General features: G+C 40.8%; 1 protein-coding gene across 1 annotated transcript in view; it reads left to right on the top strand.

Annotated features, from left to right (window-relative positions):
- The window catches only part of PALS1 (protein associated with LIN7 1, MAGUK p55 family member), a 282,364-nt gene that overhangs the window by 85,801 nt on the left and 183,785 nt on the right, over nucleotides 1-12,778 (top strand). Inside the window, exon 4 of the mRNA XM_073608605.1 lies at nucleotides 7,589-7,666. Within this exon, the coding sequence (XP_073464706.1) occupies nucleotides 7,589-7,666 (78 nt within the window). The remainder of the gene's footprint in view (nucleotides 1-7,588; nucleotides 7,667-12,778) is intronic.

Raw genomic sequence — 12,778 nt, 5'->3', positions numbered from 1 at the left:
CAGATCTCTCCAGAGATGTTCAAGTCCGGGCTCTGGCTGGGCCCCTCAAGGACATTCACAGAGTTGTCCCATAGCCACTTTATGTTGGCTGTGTGCTTATGATCGTTGTCCTGTTGGAACATGAACCTTTGCTCCACTCTGAGGTCCAGAGCGCCCTGGAGCAGGTTTTCATCAAGGATGTCTCTGTACATTGCTGCATTTATCTTTCCTTTGATCCTGAATAGTCTCCCAGTTTCTGCACTGAAAAACATCCCCACACCATGCTTCACTGTAGGGATGGTATTAGCCAGGTGATGAGTGGTGCCTGGTTTCCTCCAGACATGACACTTGCCATTCAGGTGTTTCATCGGACCAGACAATTTTGTTTCTCATGGTCAGAGTCATTCAGGTGTATTTAGGCAAACTCCAGTCAGGCGGTCATGTACCTTTTACTGAGGAGTGGCTTTCTCTGGCCACTTTACCATACAGGCCTGATTGGTGGAGTGCTGCAGAGATGGTGGTTCTTCTGGATGGTTCTCCTCTCTCCACAGAAAAACGCTGGAGATCTGTCAGTTTCTTAGTCATCTCCCTGACTAAAGCCCTTCTTTGATTGCTCAGTTTGGCCGGGTGGCTCGCTCTAGGAAGAGTCCTGGTGGTTTCAAACTTCTTCCATTTACGGATGATGCCACTGTGCTCATTGGGACCTCCAATGCTGCAGACATTTTTCTGTACCCTTCCCCAGATCTGTGCCTCGATACAATCCTGTCTCGGATTACAGAAAATTCCTTGGACTTCATGGCTTGGTTTATGCCCTGCCATGCTCCGTTAACTGTGGGACCTTTATATAAACAGGTGTGTGCCTTTCCAAATCCTGTCCAATCAACTGAATTTACCACAGGTGAACTCCAATCAAATTATAAAACAGTTGACCTGATTGGGCCCCACAGTTACCATAACCATGTCTCCATCCCTGTATAAGCATAAAAAAGCAAAAGAGAGGGGTAGTGGGACTTTAAATGAGGCATGGGTATGTCTTTGAGATGGTCTAGGATACCTTAAATTATATTAACTATCACCACCCCATAAGGGGCTTTTTAGCTGTATAGCCATAGAGAATTGCTGATCAAGAAAATGCATAGACATCAGTTCATGAGTAATAATAATAATATATAATGCATCATAATATACAATACATAAATCATGCACATTGAGGCATAATAAAAATAGTAGTCATGTTGATAAAAACGTTGTTTATAAACGCTGTTTATAAGATATTGACATAATTGATACAGGCAATAGAATGGATATACAAAAAAGGTGAACAAGGTATTCCGGATAACAATGTTAGTAAAACTGGTATGCGATAGAATTCATAGATGAAACAAACTTGAAATGGCAACCCTGAGTGTAGACTCTACGCGTTTCATGGCGTTTAAAGCCAATCATCAGGAGTGGGATGCATCAAGAGATGACTAGAATAAATAAATAAAAAGGTAAATAGATCATTGGAGTCTAGATTTAAATCATGCTTTCAAAGGGCAAAGCGGGTATTTTAGAATATATATAAATACACATTACCTTTTGGCAACAACCCAGTACATAACCCAACAGTCCAATTATGGAATAGTGAAGGTGGCCCTGAGAGAGCTGTCTCCCCTGGTGTTGAGGCCAAGGACACACAAGGCTGACCCCCAAACCGAGAATCTCCATGGGAGCTGGAGAATCGAAGAGGGGGTGGAGAGGAACAGCAGCCAAGGAGAGAGCCAGACAGCTAAAACACACTTCCCAGGTAGGAGGCATACAGGTATGGGCCACAGATGAAGTTCTGTAATAAATAAAAAGAAAAAGAAAAAAATATATATAAAAATAAAATAAAATAAAGATAATGAGGAAAAAATGTATAACAAAGAGGTGGGGATGAGTGTGTGAGAAAGAAAAATGTTATAAATGAAAGGAGGTAAAGTGTAAAACCAAACTGGCACTGGAGTGTATGTCTGACACCTTCCCCAAAAATAGCTGGGTGGTGAAAACCAACCAACAAAAAATGTATATAAATAATATATACTGGCATGTTGCCAATGTGTTGGTATCTGAATAAGAGGCGTGAACAAAAATAAATAAAATAAATAAAGCACACCTGTATAGAGAGAAATCAAGCATGATGTGAATAGGTGTGTGATAGTAATAATGGGGAGAGAAACAGCCTGATTACCTGAGGTGTGGATGAAGACCCATATATCCTCTCCTCCTGAGAGCATGTGTGGAATGAACTGCCGGCTCATCCCGACCTTTGTATCCTCAGCCAACATGACTACTATTTTTATTATGCCTCAATGTGCATGATTTATGTATTGTATATTATGATGCATTATATATTATTATTATTACTCATGAACTGATGTCTATGCATTTTCTTGATCAGCAATTCTCTATGGCTATACAGCTAAAAAGCCCCTTATGGGGTGGTGATAGTTAATATAATTTAAGGTATCCTAGACCATCTCAAAGACATACCCATGCCTCATTTAAAGTCCCACTACCCCTCTCTTTTGCTTTTTTATGCTTATACAGGGATGGAGACATGGTTATGGTAACTGTGGGGCCCAATCAGGTCAACTGTTTTATAATATGTTTATCTGGGTGGAAGACACCCGTTCCCCTTTTTGACCTGTCATGCCCCACCTCACCAACGCAACTACTCAATCTGGGCTTTTAGTCCCAGGAGCTAACTTTTACGCTGGCATCCGTTTTCTTATTTTCCCTTTATTTGGTCCATTCAGTAATCTACTTGTTTTTTGGATCACTGGTTATTTCATTTTAGTTTCTACCCTCTGTTAGTTCAGAGATACAGTCCATTCTTTATCTCTTCCCTTTGTTTGTTTCCATTGCCTGTTTGGTACGCCCCACCCACAGGGTGGGTGGTTCGCTTTGATTGATCTCTCTTCCCCCGGGGTTGCGATGCGCCCAGCTCCTTCTCCCCCACCCATCCCCATCAGCGATGGGGGCGGGGCTGGATCTTGGCGCATCGGCGTCATGCCCAGCATGCCGCAGGTACGGTGTCCTTCCGACGCCGACCTGCGTTATTATGCTCCCTCCATCTCACCTAGGCTTGATGGGCGGGGATGAACCACCGCTGAGATCTCTGTGCCTCAGTTGGTTGTCTGCCCCGTCTATTTCATTGGCCAAACGTGATAGCATGACGTTGGCTGGGACACGCCCCTAGGCTGAGGATACATAGGTCGGGATGAGCCGGCAGTTCATTCCACACATGCTCTCAGGAGGAGAGGATATATGGGTCTTCATCCACACCTCAGGTAATCAGGCTGTTTCTCTCCCCATTATTACTATCACACACCTATTCACATCATGCTTGATTTCTCTCTATACAGGTGTGCTTTATTTATTTTATTTATTTTTGTTCACGCCTCTTATTCAGATACCAACACATTGGCAACATGCCAGTATATATTATTTATATACATTTTTTGTTGGTTGGTTTTCACCACCCAGCTATTTTTGGGGAAGGTGTCAGACATACACTCCAGTGCCAGTTTGGTTTTACACTTTACCTCCTTTCATTTATAACATTTTTCTTTCTCACACACTCATCCCCACCTCTTTGTTATACATTTTTTCCTCATTATCTTTATTTTATTTTATTTTTATATATATTTTTTTCTTTTTCTTTTTATTTATTACAGAACTTCATCTGTGGCCCATACCTGTATGCCTCCTACCTGGGAAGTGTGTTTTAGCTGTCTGGCTCTCTCCTTGGCTGCTGTTCCTCTCCACCCCCTCTTCGATTCTCCAGCTCCCATGGAGATTCTCGGTTTGGGGGTCAGCCTTGTGTGTCCTTGGCCTCAACACCAGGGGAGACAGCTCTCTCAGGGCCACCTTCACTATTCCATAATTGGACTGTTGGGTTATGTACTGGGTTGTTGCCAAAAGGTAATGTGTATTTATATATATTCTAAAATACCCGCTTTGCCCTTTGAAAGCATGATTTAAATCTAGACTCCAATGATCTATTTACCTTTTTATTTATTTATTCTAGTCATCTCTTGATGCATCCCACTCCTGATGATTGGCTTTAAACGCCATGAAACGCGTAGAGTCTACACTCAGGGTTGCCATTTCAAGTTTGTTTCATCTATGAATTCTATCGCATACCAGTTTTACTAACATTGTTATCCGGAATACCTTGTTCACCTTTTTTGTATATCCATTCTATTGCCTGTATCAATTATGTCAATATCTTATAAACAGCGTTTATAAACAACGTTTTTATCAACATGACTACTATTTTTATTATGCCTCAATGTGCATGATTTATGTATTGTATATTATGATGCATTATATATTATTATTATTACTCATGAACTGATGTCTATGCATTTTCTTGATCAGCAATTCTCTATGGCTATACAGCTAAAAAGCCCCTTATGGGGTGGTGATAGTTAATATAATTTAAGGTATCCTAGACCATCTCAAAGACATACCCATGCCTCATGTAAAGTCCCACTACCCCTCTCTTTTGCTTTTTGAACTCCAATCAAGTTGTAGAAACATCTTAAGGATCATCAGTGGAAACAGGATACACCTGAGCTCAATTTTGAGTGTCAATGCAAAGGCTGTGAATACTTATGTACATGTGATTTTTTTTTTTTTTTTCACTTTGTATTTTTGATAAATTTGCAAAGATTTCAAACTTCTTTCATATTGTCATTATGGGGTATTGTTTGTAGAATTTTGAGGAAAGTAATGATTTCAATCCATTTTGGAATAGGGCTGTAACTTAACATAAAATGTGGAAAAAGGGAAGTGCTGTGAATACTTTTCGGATGCACTGTATAGGCAAAATAAAAATAAAATTATTTATGGTCCCTTCAGAGATACTGCAATGGACACTGGCAAACAGAAAAAGTGATAAAGGGCAATACCCTCATAACCCTTCACCTAACTATCAAGTTTAAGTTTTTTGCTAGTGTATTAGGAGGATGGATGCCTTTTCCACAGCTCTGCAAAAAACAGTGTTTAACTATATTGTTCCTAGCTTTTTTTATTCCTGATTCTTGGTACACTGTAGGGATATTCAACCCTCAGGGACTTCAGTATGCCATTTGAGCTAGTCTCTACACAGCAGCAGATCTCTCCAACGAAAGGCTTGAATAGCAGTTGAGACCTGATAGGACTCTAAACGCTTCTCCTCTGTATCCAAATCTACGAAAAAGTTATGGCTGGGCTTACAATAAGTAATTGCCACATTTTATTTATTGTATTGGTACTGTATACTTTACAAATTGTTTTTTCTTAGTGTAGTGAAATTTTCTTTCAAGCAGTGTGAAATCAAGCCAGACAGATAGCCCATATGATTCCAATTAAGAAATTCATATCTCTAACCTATTGGTTCACCTTACTGGGTCAGCTGTCTGCCTCCAGCCTTCTAATTGAACAGTGGTACAGCCTATTCAATAGCAGAGTGCTATTTGTGACTAGCTTGTGTGTGAATGGATGCACACAATTACAAACCCTTTGACAGGTAAAACCATAAACAGATTTGTATTTCAGGCATTTGTATAACAGTTTGCTAACTTTAACCAGTAACCTGCGAATGAACCAATCACAAGTTAAATAATTGAATTGAAATAAGAAAATTGGTACCTCCTGGAAAAATACAAGTACTGTATTTTTCCGTGTATAAGACGATACATTTGTCTATCGTTAGACTAAAAATCCGGGGTCGTCTTATACACAGAAGTAAGCCAAGGAGAGAACCACGCTGTTGTGAAGCTGCCCATACCTTGTCAGACAGGCTTCCTCCAATCACGAGCTGATGGTGAACAAACCAATTGGAGGCGCAGAGTGCGCAGATGCGATCCCTTTGGAGGCGGAGAGTGCGCAGATGCGATTCCATTGGAGGCAGAGAGTGCGCAGATGCGATCCCTTTGGAGGCGGAGCGTGCACAGAAGCAATCCCTTTGGAGGCGGAGAGTGCACAGATGCGACAGAGACAGAAGCGTTCTGAGCCCAGATGTTGGAAAATATAAAAATTAAATACCGGTAAGCGAATATCTTACTTAATTCAAACTGAATGTAATCAATTATGCAAAAGAGCACGGAAATAGAGCTGCAGAGAGACAGTTTTGACCTCCTCCCTATTAGTGTATGATCAGACAGCGGAGAAATAAAACAGGAAGAACAACTCCTTAAGATGCCAAAAAAGAAGGCGGCCTTAAGAGGAAAAGCAGCAAAATGACCAAACTTGGAGCTGAGGCTTAAGGCTTGGATTATGGAGCAGCGCCAGAGTGGCTTATGTCTGTCAACTAAGCTTATACAAGGTCAGGCAAGAAGGTTTGCAAGCAAAATGAAGATTGTTGGTTTTACAGGAAAGGCAAAATGGTGCTTCAATTTCATGAGGAGAGAAGGGTGGGCCATGAGAGCATGAACAAAGCTAGCTTAGATAATGCCACCAGTTTATGAGGATAAAATCCAATAAGTTCACTCATATGTCATACAACTTCGGAAAAAATATGATTTTGAACCAAGTCAGATTGCAAACCTGAAACCTTCCAACAGAACTGTTGATGTGAAAGGAATCAAAACCGTGGCAATCAAAACAACATGAAAAGACGTGCTATACTGCTGTGCTTTCATGCTGTGCGGATGGCACTAAACTGCCTCCTATGCTTATTTTTAAGAGGAAAACATATTCTAAAGAGACCATACCACCTGGCATTATTGTACAAGTTCAAGAGAAGGGATGGATGAATGAAGACATTATGGCCATTTGGTTTGTAATGGTTTGGTCCAGAAGACCTGGAGGGCTCTTAAAGAAGTTGGCTCTGCTTGTCTTTGATCAGTTCCGAACACTTTTAACAGAAAAGACAAAAAGGGGTTGCTTCGGATTTGCGAACACACCTAAAAGTTATTCCTGGTGGACTTACAGGTCTGCTACAGCCACTAGATGTTTCAATCAACAAGCCATTTAAAGCCCTGATGAGAGAAGAATGGAATAGATGCATGCAAAAAGCAGGTGGTAACTTGACACCGACAGGAAGAGTGAATAAACCAATCATTACTGAGGTCTGCAATTGGGTCCTAAACTCATGGTATGGCGTCAAACTAGAGGTGATTGTGAGTGAGTCCTTTAAGAAATGTGGAATTAGCAATGCCATGGATGGGACTGAGGATGATATCACAAATAGTGACTCAGAAGACAGCAGTGATACAAAAGAAGTTGAATTTGATATGTCTGATGAAGAAGAAAGCAGTCATACATAAGAGGCTGAATAAAGTGATATGCTCAAAGCTAAGTGTAATACATAATATCATAGTACTGGTATGTAAATGTTACCTGCGGTAATTACTAAATTAATGTGTTCTGTTTTTTATGTTTTAAAATATTGATTTCTTAATTTTGGGTTGGAAAAGTGGGGGTTGTCTTATGCATGGGGACGTCTTGTACACAGAAAAATTTGGTATTAAAAAAAAAAATATAGAATTGAGAACATTTTTCATCGTTTCAAATGTTTACAAACCAAAGTACCGTGATAGAAAATGTAGTACAAAAAAGTTCAAATTCTATTTGTTTTTTTTTTTTTTTTAACTAGGTACAGTATGTTCTCAAGACAGGCCATCAGAAAGAATGTCAAGAACTTAATGATTTACTAAGCACACCACACATACAGGTAAGGCAGCTGCTGTAATCTAGTTTTGTTTTTTGGTATGCCATTTATGAAAGAAGACAAGAAAAAGAAGGCAGCTGCTCATGTATCGCACTTTTTAACTAATATACTCTTTGTTCCCGAATATAGTTTACCAAAGGAAATAGTCTTCAGTTCAGATCTTGAATACAGGTTTCTCTTTATTTTTTATTGGTATCAAAATTTGGTTCTGTATAACTCAGTTAGCCCATTCATGACCAGAGGTCATTGTTTCCTAGATGCTCAGGTTAAATGTAGCAGCATCAGCTCACTTGACTATAACTGACTTTTTTAAATACCTAAATATTTTACGGCATCGCAAGGACAGGAAGTGAGAAAATCTCCCCAATGAGGCTACAACAAGAAATAAAGAGCTGGCAGAAATTGTAACTCTTCCCCAAAAGTTGGCTGGAGTTGTGTTTTCATAAAGCTTTAATAAAGGTGCATTTTAACAGTGAGTTATAGAATCTAAAAGAATTTCTTCATTATCCTTTATTATTTATCATTATCCCTGTGCAAAGTGCTGCTTTTTAACCACTTACGGACCGCCATGGAGACGAGTGAGGGGAAGATGGCCCTCACCCGTTTCCATACCATTGCAGGGCGGAAGCAACGTCAAAACGTCACTTCCGCCCATAGCTCTTAAAGGGCCATGTAAAAAAAAAAAAAAATTAAATGACACTTTTTTTGTGTGTGTAAATATGATCTGTTATTTCAACAAAATTATCTGTTTGCTGTGTTAGCTGCTACCACCAGTTTGGGCAGCGTGGGGTACCTTTTTACATTGCAAGCCAATGGTAGACAAATTGTCACATTCAGCCTTTAGAATATATCTGAAAAACCATAGGTAAGCATAGGGTGTGAGAAACAGAAAGGAAAAGAGTACAAACAAGAAAAGAAAAATAGATATAATACATGGTATAATCTATACCCAATAAAGCACTGTCCAGACTAGACATCAATAGGAATTGTACAGGTGTCACATCATCGTGTATATCAAGGTCAAATATGCCAAGAAAGAAAATCGATAAAAATATAGAAGAGATTATTATCTGTCAATGAAACCTGTAAGGGATAAATTGGTGTTGAGACCACCAGGCTGTACCGTGCCTAATGTGTGTATCCAATATGCCTCACAGTGGAAGAGTAACCGGTCTCTATCTCCTCCCCTGTTGGGTAGCTTGACGTGTTCGATCACCATTCTACGTAGCTCATGGATTTGGTGCTTAGATGTCAAAGTGTACTGCTACAGGTTTGTTAGGGTCAGCCTGTTCGCCCTTTTCAGTTTTGGCCAAGGCTACCCTAATATCGCTTATGTGCTTCTGAAATCGTTTTTTAAATGGGCCAACAGTTTTTCCCACAAATGTCGATGTGCAAGGGCATTTCAAAATGTACACACAAAAATCTGTGTTGCAATTAAAATGCTCTTGTATCTGATACTGGTTGGTTACCCCTATGCGGATGTGAAAAATGCTTGCTGCAAATAAGTGAATTGCACACATTACAGTTATAACATTCATAACAACCCGTTATCTGAGATATCTTAGATCGTACAGATATCTATAGATAGATAGTACAGGATATGCCTGTAACAAGCGGCCACGCGGTGTCCTTCCACGTTTATACGCTATCATGGGTTTGGTCCTGATAGTGGGTCCTAAGGACCTGTCAGATTGTAAAATGTTCAAGCTGCGTTCTGCCCGTTTAATCTCGCCTGATTGTATGTGTGAATGAACAATAGACAAGCAACAGGGCTAGAGGTCCTGGTGCGACCAGACAAGGCTTTGGCAAGGGCACGATCAAGTACCAAACTGGGGTACCCACGTTCCAAAAACTTGTGATACATTATCTCAAGTTGCTTCCTTTTGTCATTTTCACATGGACAGATGCGTAAAACCCTTACAAATTGTGAAATGGGCAAGTTCTTACACAGATGTGCAGGATGTGCACTATGAAAATGAAGCAGTGTGTTTCTTTCAGAGGGTTTGGTGTACAGAGATGTAGTGATGGTCCCGTGGGTGTTGGTGCTAAGCACATCAAGAAATGAATGAAATCCAATTGTACGGAAACTTGGGATTAAAAAACTATTCCTGGGAAAATACTATTCAGGAAGTCAACGAAAACAGTGAAGTCATCCTCACTACCTGACCAAATGAAAAAAAAATATTGATCTATCTCATCCATTTCTTTACATGCATGGTGAATAGAGGGGATGGGTAGACATTGTGCTCTTCAAGATAACCCACAAACAAGTTAGCGAATGAGGGTGCTGCTGAGCTCCCCATGGCTGTACCCCGTATCTGTGTGTATGCCCTCCCCTCAAACATAAAATGGTTTTTAGTAAGAATGAACCCAAGACATTCAAGTACATAGGATATAGACAAAAATAATTCTGCGCTGCCAAAGTACAAAGTAAGCAGCTAACACATCACGGATCTTGTGGACAGATTACTGGGAGGGGCTGGGGAAGACCCGGCTGTCATGGTGCACGTTGGCACCAATGACAAAGTCAGAGGCAGATGGAGTGTCCTAAAGAACGATTTTAGGGACTTCGGTGCTAAATTGAGGAAAAGGACCTCCAAGGTAGTATTCTCAGGAATACTACCGGTACATCGAGCCACACCAGAAAGGCAGAGGGAGATTAGGGAAGTAAACAAGTGGCTGAAGAGCTGGTGTAGTAAGGAGGGGTTTGGGTTCCTGGAGGACTGGGCCGACTTCTCAGTCGGTAACCGGTACTATAGAAGGGACGGACTGCACCTAAATGAGGAGGGTGCAGATCTGCTGGGAATGAAGATGGCCAAAAAGTTAGAGGGGTTTTTAAACTAGGCGATGGGGGGGAGGGTCCAGAGACAGTGATAGCCAGCGCGGAAGATATTCCAGAGGGTAGTGTTGGGGGCATTAGTGGTAGGTTAACCAAAGCACAAAAACACAAGGTGAGTATAGTAGCAAGTCCTAGTTGCAATTTTGAAACACCCAATACGAGGACAATATGCGACCGGTCTAAACTATGTGGCATGTTCACCAATGCCAGGAGCATGGCAGACAAGATGGGTGAACTAGAGATACTGTTGTACAAGGAGGATTTGGATTTTGTGGGAATTTCAGAGACCTGGTTCAACAGCTCTCATGATTGGCTGGCAAACATTCAAGGGTATACCCTATACCGCAAGGATAGAGGGGGTAAAAAAGGGGGAGGGGTATGCCTATATATCAAGAATAATGTACAAGCGAATGTGAGAGATGACATCACTGAGGGAGCTAGAGAGGAGGTGGAATCTTTATGGGTAGAGCTCCAAAGCAATGAAGCTAAGGGGAAAATAATACTGGGAGTATGCTGTAGGCCCCCTAACCTGAAGGAGGAAGTGGAGACGGATCTCCTATCACAAATTGGATTAGCAGCAAGGATGGGAAGTGTTATCATAATGGGGGATTTTAATTATCCAGACATAGACTGGGCGGAGGGAACCGCGCATTCATTTAAGGCTCGCCAGTTCCTTAATGTCTTGCAGGACAATTTTATGGGTCAGATGGTAGACGCACCAACTAGAAATAAAACATTACTGGATCTACTGATTACCAACAATACAGACCTGATCACAGATGTGGAAATACGGGGCAGTTTAGGTAACAGCGATCACAGGTCAATTCGTTTCAGTATAAATCACACAAATAGGAAACATAAAGGGAATACAAAGACACTGAATTTCAAAAGAGCCAACTTCCCTAAACTACAAACCTTGCTAAAAGGCATAAATTGGGATAAAATATTAGGAACAAAGAATACGGAGGAGAGATGAGTTTGCTTTAAGAGCATATTAAATAAGGGCATTAGCCAATGTATCCCATTGGGTAATAAATTTAAAAGAGCGAACAAAAATCCTGGATGGCTTAACTCCAATGTAAAAATGCATATAAAAGCAAAGGAGAAGGCCTTCAGAAAATACAAGGTTGAGGGATCATCCTCAGCATTCAGACTTTATAAAGAATGCAATAAGAAATGTAAGGGTGCAATTAGGACAGCTAAGATAGAACATGAAAGACACATAGCGGAGGAGAGCAAAAAAAATCCCAAGAAATTCTTTAAGTATGTAAACAGTAAAAAAGGGAGGACAGACCATATTGGCCCCATAAAGAATGAGCAAGGACATCTCTTTACAAAGGATGGGGAGATGGCAAAGGTATTGAATTTATTCTTCTCCTCAGTCTTCACGAGTGAATCGGGGGCTTCAGCAACCAAAACTGCAGTGTTTATCCTCATGACACAACACAGGAAGCACCTCCATGGTTAACAGAGGACGGAATTAAAATTAGACTTGAGAAACTTAACATTAATAAATCACCGGGACCAGATGGCTTGCATCCGAGGGTACTTAGGGAACTCAGTCAGGTGATTGCCAGACCGTTGTTCCTAATTTTTACAGACAGTCTATTGACTGGAATGGTACCAGCTGATTGGAGAAAAGCCAATGTAGCACCAATATTTAAAAAGGGCCCAAAAAACATCCCTGGGAATTACAGACCAGTTAGCCTAACATCAATAGTATGTAAAATCTTGGAGGGGATGATAAGGGACTATATACAAGATTTTAGTAATAAGAACGATATCATTAGCAGTAATCAGCATGGATTCATGAAGAATCGTTCTTGCCAAACCAATCTATTAACCTTCTATGAGGAGGTGAGTTGCCATCTGGATAAAGGAAGGCCCGTAGACGTGGTGTATCTGGATTTTGCAAAAGCATTTCACACAGTTCCCCATAAACGTTTACTGTACAAAATAGGGTCCGTTGGCATGGACCATAGGGTGAGTACCTGGATTGAAAACTGGCTACAAGGGCGTGTTCAGAGGGTGGTGATAAATGGGGAGTACTCAGAATGGTCAGGGGTGGGTAGTGGGGTTCCCCAGGGTTCTGTGCTGGGACCAATCCTATTTAATTTATAAACGATCTGGAGGATGGGATAAACAGTACAATCTCTGTATTTGCAGACGATACTAAGCTAAGCAGGGCAATAACTTCTCCGCAGGATGTGGAAACCTTGCAAAAAGACCTGAACAAATTAATGGAGTGGGCGACTACATGGCAAATGAGGTTCAAT

This window comes from Aquarana catesbeiana, linkage group LG13 (assembly GCF_042186555.1).
Source record: "Aquarana catesbeiana isolate 2022-GZ linkage group LG13, ASM4218655v1, whole genome shotgun sequence".
NCBI classification, from domain to species: Eukaryota; Metazoa; Chordata; class Amphibia; order Anura; family Ranidae; genus Aquarana; species Aquarana catesbeiana.
Note: the sequence above shows the minus strand (reverse complement) of the source record. Positions and strands in the feature narration are given on the sequence as shown.